The 12,516-nt window shown below is 35.3% G+C and overlaps 1 protein-coding gene and 2 long non-coding RNA genes across 3 annotated transcripts in view; 1 reads left to right on the top strand and 2 right to left on the bottom strand.

Annotated features, from left to right (window-relative positions):
- Positions 1–8,441, bottom strand: part of cd82a (CD82 molecule a) — a 28,390-nt gene extending 19,949 nt beyond the window's left edge. The window contains exons 1-2 of the mRNA XM_065248849.1: positions 8,291–8,441; positions 2,103–2,185 (exon numbers count right to left, since the gene is read on the bottom strand). Of these exons, the coding sequence (XP_065104921.1) occupies positions 2,103–2,165 (63 nt within the window). The 5' untranslated portion in view covers positions 2,166–2,185; positions 8,291–8,441. The remainder of the gene's footprint in view (positions 1–2,102; positions 2,186–8,290) is intronic.
- A 565-nt stretch (positions 8,442–9,006) lies between these two features.
- LOC135730673 (uncharacterized) lies at positions 9,007–11,111 on the top strand. The gene is made up of 5 exons (XR_010526040.2): positions 9,007–9,527; positions 10,067–10,160; positions 10,259–10,392; positions 10,475–10,578; positions 10,689–11,111. It is a non-coding gene; the product is annotated as an uncharacterized lncRNA (long non-coding RNA).
- On the bottom strand, positions 10,580–12,293 carry LOC141281852 (uncharacterized). The gene is made up of 3 exons (XR_012336216.1): positions 11,774–12,293; positions 11,207–11,343; positions 10,580–10,883 (listed from the first exon to the last, which is right to left on the bottom strand). It is a non-coding gene; the product is annotated as an uncharacterized lncRNA (long non-coding RNA).
- Positions 12,294–12,516: the final 223 nt, after the last annotated feature.

The raw sequence follows: 12,516 nt of genomic DNA, 5'->3' as shown, positions 1-12,516 counted from the left end.
CTGTTACGTTAGTTTTGCAATTCCATTTAATAATTCTATTAAATTATTAAATTATTATATAATACATATACATATACACATATATATATACATATACACAAAACATGTCAAACTAAATAAAAAGATATTCATATAGCAACTGTGCTGTTATGGAGCATATGTTTTTTCGTTCGCTTCGGGCTCTCACTTTTGAGTCTGTTTACATGACAAGAGCGTGCTTTCTGTCAAGTCTTCAAACTTTACACTTTCTGTAAGATCGAATAGTATTGAATTTATACTAATGACTGTTTTAAAAAACACCAAGAATTTAGACTCAGCCTAGCTCTGCATGGGCTTTTAATGCCATTTTTTTGTACAACGTTTTTTACTATATATTGTGACAGCGTGAGTGGTTTAGGATCTTTTAGATGTGTCAGTTCCAAAAAACATCACTTCAACAGTCTCTTCAATATGCAGGTGTGTTTAATAATTAACAAAAGGGTTTACAACTTAAATCTCTTCAGCTATAAAGTAACTTAGTCTTCTTTAATTCACAAAGGTACATGTCCTTCTCCAAGCCAAACACACACTCAACAGTTTCTCACACCCCCTATCAGGGACTGCTGCTGGTCTCATTAGCTGCAGCTGTACTCTCAGGCAGTCTGGGATTTGTAGTCTTTAACAGACGGCCATCTTGCTTCAGCCATCTGAGGGCAATGTATCTGCCCTCTAGAACACGCCCTCTCATGATGTCACAATATACAGAATATAAACTTAGCTTGTTATGGATATTTCCTAATTATAAGCCTTCTGTGAAACTGTGATAAAATGAAAATTACTTAAAACTTCAAAAATGAATGTCTTAACTCTATCACCGCCATTGACGAGGTATCTCGTCAATTAAGAGAAAACGCTTCCCCACCAATGACGAGATTTTCCGTCTTTCAGCAACACCGCTATTATCCACCAGGTACTGGCAACTTATACAACCCGGAAGTAGCGCCTCACGTGAAAGAGAAAGAACTCTGTGTCTGTTTTAAAGATCGCTCTGCATCTGATCTCTATCAAAAGTCCTTCACAAAAATGGAATTATCTCAGCTTTTTGCTTAAAATGTGGTGTTTTTGAAGAAACCTACCCATGTTTGAGAGGTGATTACAAGAGAACTAATGAAGGTAGGATGAAACATTTTTTTTTTTTTGAAAGCAGAGGGTCTGTTCTTTCATCTGATATATTGTTTGTTTATATATTTAAAGAAGAACATTTTCTGGAAGGCATTAAACTTTTGTGAAAATCATGAAAAATGCTGGCGCTGGCTGGCAACTTTTTTTAAAAATGCTGGCGGGGAAAGAGTTAATTAATGTCAATTAAATAAACAAATACTCGAATATTCATTTTTTATAAACTCAAATATTTATATTAACATTTTATGTGGTTGGTTATAATTTAAACTAGACTATTTGTTGAAGGTATAAATTATATTATGAATAAAACAAATCTTTTGTCTCTGTTTAAACCCGAGCACATGCCTGTGTGAACAGAATAAACTTGGATCAACACAATTTTTTTTTTACATGGAACAACACCAATAAGGACAAGGAAGTGCAGTCAGTTTCTTAAACTGAGAAAAGTCAACTGCTGTGGTAACAAATGGCAAACACTTCATCTGGTTGGTAATTAAAAGTGCATTCTTGTACGAGACAAATGTAAGACTGCTATAAAATACCTACAGCTGAAACACATGTGGCTTTGTCTGGAAAACATTAAACAGCGTTGACTTATTTATAGAAAGGTTTGGATATCACAGACTCAGAATATCAGTTTTGTACTACGTGTTAAGAAAACTAGGACATGGGCTATAAAAGAGCTGAAGGTATAAATTATTTAAAAAAAAAAAAAAAACAGAGGAGAACTGAAGGGAGAGGTAAATCAAATCTTGGGACATATGAGAAACCTGTGAAGAATAGTTTGTCTATACTATAGCTCTGTTGTTAGTCTTGGTTCTTAAACACACATTACTAATGATAACAAAGATTAAATGCAATTCACAGTTCAAACAGTCGACATAAAATATTGAACTTAACGAACCATAACTTGTTCTTAAAAGCAAATAAATGAGACTTACAAAGAAAATTAAGTTGAATAGAAAGAGGAAGTACTTGGTGGCGGTGATGCATCCTTTACCCATTTTTCTGACCCTGTAGAAACCTAAAACAGAGAAAACAATTAGGCAAGGCAAGTTTATTTGTATAGCAAATTTCATACACAGAGGTAAAAAAGTGCTTTACATAGAAATTAAAAAACAATCTAAGAGAAGAAAAATCACAATCGATAATCTTATATCAGAGCTAAGGACGTGATACAGACTAACTCACCTGAAAACATTGCTTAGATAAGATTTGAAATGCTAATGATGATTGGATCAGTGAGATTCACAAATGGAATGCACAGATTATAACAACACAGCTCCACATAATTTCCTTAAACAAAAGTGGTTTACTGTACGTTGGATTAGTAATGCAAGCTACAGTGTAATACACAGTTACGATTAAACACACTAAACTCAGAAGTAAATATTTAATACAGCATTCCACTGCTTTCAATCCCAGCCCATAAGAAAAACCTATGAAGTAAACCACACTACATTCCACAGCATAGGTCAATACTCCTCTCTGGACTATGTCATGGATGCTATCACACTGTTGGATGATGACCCACATTTTGGCTGCCATTAATAGGTTAGTATGATAAAAGCTTTCTCCAACTGGGGTATTGTCAGTATGCTGAATGGCACACTTTAGCTGGCACAAAACCCTTAAAAGGGCAGGAAAAAAAATCAGTAATCATAAGCATACAAAACAAAACAAAACACAAGGCCGATTTGGTGGCAAATGGATAACACAGCTACACTATTGCTGGAGTGTGAGCAAACACAAGAGTGCATTTAAAGTTTTCTTACAGTGCAAATGAATACATGGACTTTGGACTTAACAGACTTTAAGAGATACTACATCTAAAAAAAAACACAACTCTAGTTAAATGTTATACATGTAGCACTTTACAGTAAGGTTGTATTTTAATCTTAGTTCATGTTAATTTCAGATTAGGCATGTTTAAGATCAACCGTTGTAACTGATAACTTTACTGCACAATGAACTAACGTGCATTGGCATTAAAGCTGAAAAACTGTACTGCTCATTGTTAGTTCATGTTAGCTAATGCATTTACTAATGTTAAAGGGCACATGCTATGCAAAAACCACTTTTACAAGGTGGACATAAATGTGTGGCAGTGTGTGTGAACACAACCACCCAACAATAAAAAACACCCACTGCTTCTTTTTAATCTCCATTAAACTAAAGCAGTCTTATTAGACATGCTTTTTCGATTCTCTTGTTTTATGTGATGTCACATTAACCCCGCCCTTAGCTAGTTGTACGAGGTCTGCCATATCTCAATAGTGAGAAACTATTGCCTCACACTGTATTCACAGAAATCAGATCAGATTTGACTGAAAATCTTTTGGTAAGAGAGTAATGACAGTAGCTCATTTTCATTTAAAGGCACAGATATGATTTTCGCTCCCACCCAAATTGAGGCATTTTGGACATGATATAATAAGATATTTTGAGCAGAAACTTCAAAGACACCTTCTGAACAGACCTGAGACTTATATTACATATTGCAAAAATTAACATAATAGGTGCCCTTTAATAAATACACCTTATTGTAAAGTGCTACCGCTATAGAGATATAGGCATAAACCACTAAAACTGAAACCACTGAACTTGCATACAAAAATGCAGACCACATTAGAAGCAAAGCATTTTTTGTGTAACTCTATTGAACCACTTTTAAACCATGCACTGCATGGCGTGCATAATAAAAGAGAGGCAGCACTGTTAAAATCCTGATGTCAGCCTGCAGTGTGTGTAATAAGACCACAATCTTTTGGAAAATCTCAAAAAAAAATTATTAGAAGTTGCCAAATCAGATGAACTTGTTTTTAAATCAGCTGTTAGGAACCAACCTAATGAGAATAAAAACCTGCTACGAATAAAATTACAAACATATTTCACTTGCAACCTTATATATCGTTTTGGGGATATAATTGTATAGTGCTGCTATGCAGAGGCCGACCAGCCAAATTAAAAATCTCTCATATCTTTCTGCCATGAAAGACTGTGAATGTATTTTATTATTTAGACTTTGATAGATACCGTGAGACAAAAGTCATGAAATGAAATTACCTGCACTTCCTGTAAAACAAGGACTCATTTATACAGTACCTCTAACACTGTGTGTTATCACCAGTGTTTGGTACGTAACTCAAAAAAGTAATTATTACTAATTACTAATTAGATTACTGTACAAATTAGTCTCTCCAAAAACTATTTCATTACTTATTACTAATTACTTTCTAAATCCTGTTAAGACAATAATACAAAGATAGGCTTAAAATGGCTCAAATAAATAATATAAAAGTACATAAATTATTCTGGTCATACTAAGGCCAATTCTCACAATTAACTAACTCTTAACTACTGCTGACTCAAAATAGTACAAATTACTGCTTTTTAAAGGGGACATTTCACAAGACTTTTTTAAGATGTAAAATAAATCTTTGGTGTCCCCAGAGTACATATGTGAAGTTTTATATGGATAATACCATATAGATAATTTATTATAGCATGTTAAAATTGCCACTTTGTAGGTGCGAATAAAAATGTGCCATTTTGGGTGTGTCCTTTAAAATGCAAATGAGCTGATCTCTGCACTAATGGCAGTGTTATGGTTAGATATTAACTCTTTCTCCGCCATTGACGAGATAACTCCTCAATTAAGAGAAAACGCTTCCCCCTGCCAATGACGCGAATTTCCGGCTTTCCGCAATACCGCTATTATCCATCCGCAACCTATATAACCCGGAAGTAGCGCCTCACGTGAAAGAGAAAGAACTCTGTGTATGTTTTAAAGATCGCTCTGAATCTGATCTCTATCAAAAGTCCTTCACAAAAATTGAATTATCTCAGCTTTTTGCTCAAAATTGGGTGTTTTGAAGAAACCTCCCATATTTGAGAGGTGATAAAAAGAGAATTGATGAAGGTAGGATGAAACATTTGATCTATTGTTTGTTTATATATTTAAAGAAGAACATTTTCTGGAAGGCATTAAACTTTTGTGAAAATCATGAAAAATGCTGGCGCTGGCTGGCAACTTTTTTTTAAAAATGCTGGCGGGGAAAGAGTTAAGGAGCGGTATTATCCCCTTCAGACATAACAGGGGGAGCCAAATTCCAATTACCCATTTTTTCACATGCTTGCAAAGAATGGTTTACCAAAACGAAGTTAGTGGGTTGATCTTTTTCACATTTTCTAGGTTGATAGAAGCACATTTAACCCAATTATAGCACTTAAACAAATTTCTGTGATATGTCCCCTTTAATACTTAGTAAAGTATACTAGTCAACATTTGAAGTGGATCAAAACCTTTCATAAAAGTTGTTTTAAAACCAATTCCCAACACCCGTTCTTGTCTTTGGACAAATTTGATTAACTTTTTTGATTCACTTCAAATGTTGACTAGTGTAGTTGATAAGTTTAAGTATTAGTAGTAATTGGGTAGGATTAAAGATATAGAATAAGGTTTTGCAGAATCAGACATTAATATGTGCTTTTTAAGTATTAATAAATAGCCAATATCTTAGTAATTTTACTGCTAAACAACAACAACCAGTTAAAAGTGAGAATTAGAAACTACACTAGTGTGTAACCTTTATTCTTATTACCAAAGTATTTAAAGTAAGAAGACTTAAGACTTAGACTTAAACTTAAAATGTTTATGTTACATCCTATTGTATTATAAATAATTGTTCTACAGTCTATACACAGTATTTAGTTCAACTTCAATTATATCAGAAGTAAATGTAATTAAATTACTGGAAAATAAAAGTAATCCCATACTTTACTTTTTCAAGGAAAAAGGAATTAAATTACAAAGGTTATCACTAGTCTGCTACTTCTACATTACACAAATTAAGACAAAACAAACTAAAAGAGGGCATTAACAAATTCGCCCTTGATAAGAATAGAGTTGTGTGCTCTAATCAGGGTCAGCATTGAGCTGATGTACTACATAAGAGTGTCACAGATATTATGTCTACATAAAGTGAGTGCCAACACGTGTAACTTATCCAACCTCCACCACGCTGATAAAAAGTGTGTCACAATGCACTTACTAAAATTTTAATCAGACCAGAACATTACCACAGGGGGTGACTGACAATATATCTACGGGGGGGTTATCGGTACCATTCTGTTGCATCTTTTTTCTCTCTCAATTCTGAAATCCCTTTACCAAAAACTTTATACTTTATTGTCTCATTACTGAGAAATTCGTCTTGGAGATTATAGCCCAGCCTGTACAAAAAAATACATCAACATATCCACAGAAAAACAACTTGAAGTATTTGGAGAGTATCTTAAACTAATCAGAAGGATCCTTTCAAGAGAGAGACGGCCTCAGCACTCATGAAGTTCATCAGCATTCAGCGCATCGACCCAACATACACCGAGGTTCTAGTTCACACCCCGCTTTTCATCCACCATCCCCCATATTTATGAGATAGGGCCAGCTTTGATTTCCCACCATGACAATGGCAGCTTTCAGCCATGCTTTTCAAACCCAACAAAAGGAGAAACTCCACACACTCTGGAGCCCGACAAACCAGTGAGTAACATGGGAAACTTTAAATCCAAAGAAGTGCACAACTGTAATGGAAGCAGTATTTAAATAAAAGCATGCACGTGTGCTTTAAATAATGCAGCAAGTTTAGAGCTGATACGTCATCGGCTATTCAATCACTAAAGCTTTACGCTCTCTGTAATTCACACTACAATTCATTTACACTTGTACATGCGTGCCAAACAGGTTGCTATGGCAACCGTCAAGCAGCAGTCATGAAGGGGTGTCGAGTGTCCTCTCGAGAGAATAAACTGTCTCGCTCTATGCCGCTGGCTCACAACATTCAGAAAAGTGAAACCACAAATAAGGGGAAGCCCACATTAGCCACCAGCCTTGTCAGTCCACACTTAGTTGGGCCAGAAACAAGGCAGACATTCATTAGCACAGTTAATCTCTCCACCTGAACACAAAGACCAACTTGATGCCACCAGTCAAGTTAAAGTGGGCTACTAAAGCGGCCCAGAGAAGTTATTAAAAGTCGTCTAATTTTAGTAGCTCTGTGGAGAAGATTCATGAGCACGGCTTTAAAAAAAAAAGTAAGCTTTTCGCTACAGGGAGGGCCAGATGCGCCTGTTTAAAATATCACCTCTTAATGGAATGCAGGCAAACTGGATGTGTATATATTTGCCATCTGCTACTTCAAAAAAAATAAAGAGAGAAAAGTATGAACCTGAAACACTTAAACTTACATTTTTAAGTACTTGAAAGCTTAGGTAAAGTGCCATTGTATTAATAAAACTTATGATGACTATGATAACATTATTTGGGATTTATTGATCAGCTGATACTGTATAGCACAAAAATACCCTTATTTTGTAACCTCAAAGACGTACAAACTCAAGTAGGGCATCAAACCCCAAAACTCCAAAACATGTGCCAAATCACATGGAGTTGTAAACTGAGCTGACCTACATACAACAGATCTCATATTACAGTTCATAAGCAGTGCATTAAACTAAACTCATAGACCTTAAAGTTGAAAACAAGAACACATAAGTTTTTCTTTTGTGTATGTAAGAATGGATCATTGAGTTGTAGCCTCGGGTGCCAACATATTACGTACAGGTATGAGCACAACATGTAAACAATCCTGGCTGATTTTTCTACAAGATAAAAAATTATAAAATGAAAGTGAAATCATAACGATGAATATGAACACCACTATCAGTCACTGAGACAACTTTGTGCTTAGTTTTTCAAAGCTAAAGGAACAGAAAGTAAAAACTGAAGGAGAGCTGCAAGATAAAAGTTGAACAGTCGACTGTCTGTGATCTGTTCGCTATTACAGTAGTGTGCGCGCGCCACATCAGCGCAATAAACCACTGAAAGAGAAACCCATTACAGACTAAATTACACACCAAACACTTTAACAGTACATTAACTTATCAGCTTTTAAAACACTTAAATACAAAAGCGGAGAGGCAGACACTATTTTCTCAGCTTACGAGCACTTTCTTGATCAAGCGTTTTACTTCATTCGTAAGTTTTCCAGATTCAGTTATTGCAAATATATAGCGTCAAATATAAATGCATTCCGAACATCAAATGTGATTTTAAAAGCATACTCACGTGTATTATCGCGATGGGAAAAATGTGAAAAGTACAACAGATGTCAGCTGTGCGTCTGCTTCAGCGATAATGAGGCTAATGCGAGCAAGAAGACGGGAGCTGTGGGATAAAGTCACTCTCAGTCTCCACCTTGTGTTTATGACAAGAATAATTCAAGAGGGAAAAACCCAGGGAATCGACCTGCAATAAAACTACACATCAGTCAATCATCATTCGGGTAATATTGAAAGCGAAAGATGCATTCGCATAGTTTCTTTTTATAGCACGTGTCATATTAAGTTGACCATATTAGGGTGATTTGATTCCCGCAGACCCTTCTGTGAAATAACATTACCATAGATAGACCCTTTCAATAAAGCGTAACTTACTGTTAACACTATGATACCCACGCAGAAATCGGATATATTAAAATTTATTTCAACACAGGCATTCATACATGTCTATATTTCTGATTTTTTTATGGGTACATAGCTTTCCAATGTTACCAGATAAGGGTTAGAGTTAGGGTTTTGCTTAAATTGAAAACTAACTTAGATCAACCTATTACAGAAATGTTGTTTTAAGACCAATAATATGTAGATATGATGTCTCACTTGGGTAAATGTTTCACGGTAACTGCTCCTGGAACTCTCAACAGCTTTAGCATCCCCCTTATGAAAATTAAAGAGCACCTATTATGGGATACACGTTTTTAAACATCCTTTTGTGTGTAAGTGTGCATTAGTATATGCTAACGATATTCAAAAAGTACATACCTCAAAGAAAACGATGACGCGAGTTATCGTCTCTAACGTTCGAGGACTACAAAAAACACTCGGATTGTAGGCAACAGTTTACTTCCTGGGATTAGTTACGTAGATAAGACCAACATTATCATAGTTCAGCCCTCTCTGCTTTGCTTGGGTACGCCCTCAAAGACGAGGGTGGGGAGCGCCGAGTCAGAAGAGAGCTAAAATGGCGGAGGTTGTGAGTCCCTGCTTTGACTCTGTTTGCAAACTCTTGTTTCATTGTTTAAGCGATTAAATCTCTCGAGTAGACGCTGTCTCTTTAGATGCGAGGGAAAATAGCACTTTATGGACTTCCACAGAGGACATCATGTTTAATACGGTTCCGGAAAAATCCAGTCAGAAGTTGTTCACGGAGTTTTCACAATAACTGCTTCTCATGAACCGAAGCTGGATTTGCGCGACGTCTCCTCTTGAAAGTTGGATTACTGTGCACTTCTGGATCACAGACTGTAAGTATTCATGTTTATTATTTGCCTTTTCTGTACATTACGTAACCGGTAACCGGAGATTAACATAATGTGCGTGTAGAGCTAAGCTTGCAAGCTAATTGTTTTGTGTTGTAATACTGTATTTCATAAACAACGTACCATATTTACACACGTGTATGTTGAATTATGCAGACTATCGTTTTTTTATCGATGTTGGTTTAGACATGTTTACAAACTTGCTAAGTTGCTAAGATAAATACAAATACAAATGCCAGCTAAACTGTTACCGGTAAAATTTGTTCTCATGATCAAACTCAAGAAACTCTAAGTACAGATGATTTGTTTAAAGTTATATGTATTTTACTGTTGTATTTACTTGAAGCTTTCTTAGATTTTGAAACGAAGTAAACACATAATGTGTGTTGCTAATGTTGGGCCATGTAATATGTAATACATTTACGTTTTAATGAATAGTCTAACGATTTATAGTCGTTGTACTCTATTGTTTTAATATTTCTTTTTGACTGAATACATGTTTGTTTTATTTGTCTATATCCTAGATTCGCAGCTGTACACATCCTTCTACACTGTATGCAAACATGCAACATCATAACACACAGTACAAGGAGTCAGACTGGCATATGAGGAGCAAAGGTGTTTAACACATATTATGTATTTACCTAGTGAAACCACTACCAGTCTTAAATGTATAACTGATGATGACAAAGTTTTTTTTCTCTGCATAATCATAGGAACCCAGACAGTAGCATCGTTTCACAATGTTTCCATCATCATCATCAGTGGATGCCTTTGCCGTCCGTAGCCTGAGATTTCAGATTTGCAGCAAAAAAAAAATGATTTTCTCATTTATTGGAATGCTGTGCAGGTATTGAAGTATTTTAGTAACTGTGTTAAATAAAGTAGTATTTACTTTTACAATAAATTAATTGCTTGTTTATATTTTACAGGTATTTGTACCTTGCAGCCATCCATTACAACGTCACCAAGCCGTAACAAAAGCAGGAGAGGGAAAGTACAAGGCTATGTTCCCAAAACACACAAGTGACATACCGTAAGCAGTAATGTTTTATTTCAAATACATTCATAATTAAAAACTTAATGTATGAAGCAGGGAAATAAATTATCAAAACAAAAGATTTATTGACTGCAATATTTCTACAGTTATGTGGAGGATGTGATCAGGCTTGTGTTTGATGAGGTATTTGAAGATAAGCTGAAGGAAACCCCGATTCCAATGGACCTGGCATCACAGTTTGAGAGACCTTCAAAGGAGGACGTGATTGCATGCCATCTTCAGTGCAGGGGTCGTCGAAAGCCAAAATTGTGACCGATCTGATCAGGAAGCTCCAAGCGTATCTGGAGAACAACACACGACAGGATGATAACCTAATAGTGTCGTCTTAGATAGCACCAGCTGACAAAGCTTTGATATGCCATTTATCTGAATAGATAGCTGTAAGAAATGAATTGAACAATTTTTGAAACAAGAGCACAATATGGTTACTAAAGTATGTTTATTTGTATATTGTTTAACATTTAAATATATATTTGTAATAAATAAAAAAAACTTTTGACTGACTATTATATTTTCTTTAAAGTTGCATCTTTTGTTCTTTTGGGTACTTTGTTACTATAATGATACTTTAGTGTTATTGGTTTAAAAATGTAATAAAACTTACTCTAGTCCTGCACCTCAAAGGCTTATAGTCGGTACAATAAATGTTCTGTGTGTAGGGATTTAGACAATTTGTGCAAAACCTGGATGATGAATCACGCAGGTAAGAGGCCCTGGAACATGTTGCATTCTCCTTAAAACCTAATAAGTAAAAACATAGCACTTATAAGTAAGCAGTTTTTCATAATAAAGTTTACCATAGTGAAATAATGTAGAACATTCATTTCAATTAATACTTTCTTTGTGCTACATTTGGTGTATCCATATAGTTTGCACAGTGATATAGTATGTAACAGTCTTTTATAATAAAGTTTACTATAGTAAAATAATGTTAATAAGTGAAATAGTTTTATAATCATTTCAACAAATACTTTCTATGTGCTACATTTGGTGTTTCCATATAGTTTGCACAGTAATATAGTATGTAAGCAGGCTTTTATAATAAAGTTTACTATAGTAAAATAATGTTAATAAGTGAAATAGTTTTATAATCATTTCAAATAAAACCTTCTATGTGCTACATTTGGTGTTTCCATATAGTTTGCAAAGTAATGTAGTACGTTATAATTACCTTTTGGATGTCTTTGCAACACATTTTCGTCTTCGTTTAGCATTCTGGCAGAGCTAAGGACACCTAAAAAAGTTAAATCCAATCGCGTTCATTGACGGAGATCGTTTATATCGTAACGGCCGTCTGAACTCTCTGGATCGAGCTTGAAGTGGTAAGGCAGTACAGACACCATCGTTTATAGAGAAATATAGCGCTTGTTTACGTTGCCTGTGACTCTCAGTCAGAACCGGAAAATCCACGCGTAGTCAGGGGCGTAACCTTTCAAACACACGCCGAACCCAGTTGACCAATAACAGTTGAGTAGTCATCTGACCAATCCGAATACACTAGACATTTTGGGAGGCGGAGACAGGAACTAAACCGAGCGTTTTCCAGACATGCAGAAATCGGTGAGGTATGTAAGCAATTTATAAGACTCACAGTGCATTAGTTCAAGTTTTAATAACATGTATGTACTATGGGATATTACAATAACGTGCTAACGTGCTAATTTATTAGCATAATTGGTGCTCTTTAACCATGTTTTTGTGGTAAAAGTGTAGTAACCATGTTTTTTGGTGTATTGATTACTATTAGCAAAACCATGGTTTTATTACAGTAACCATGGTTTAACTATGTTTTTTAAAACTTGGTTTTACTATAGGAACCTTGGTTTAACCATGTTTAAACCCTTTTATGGGAACTCCAGCTGTGTCACCATAGCAACACTGGGAAATACCTTGGCATGACTGATCTGCAGCACG

Source organism: Paramisgurnus dabryanus, chromosome 2 (assembly GCF_030506205.2).
Source record: "Paramisgurnus dabryanus chromosome 2, PD_genome_1.1, whole genome shotgun sequence".
Classification (NCBI taxonomy): domain Eukaryota; kingdom Metazoa; phylum Chordata; class Actinopteri; order Cypriniformes; family Cobitidae; genus Paramisgurnus; species Paramisgurnus dabryanus.
Note: the sequence above shows the minus strand (reverse complement) of the source record. Positions and strands in the feature narration are given on the sequence as shown.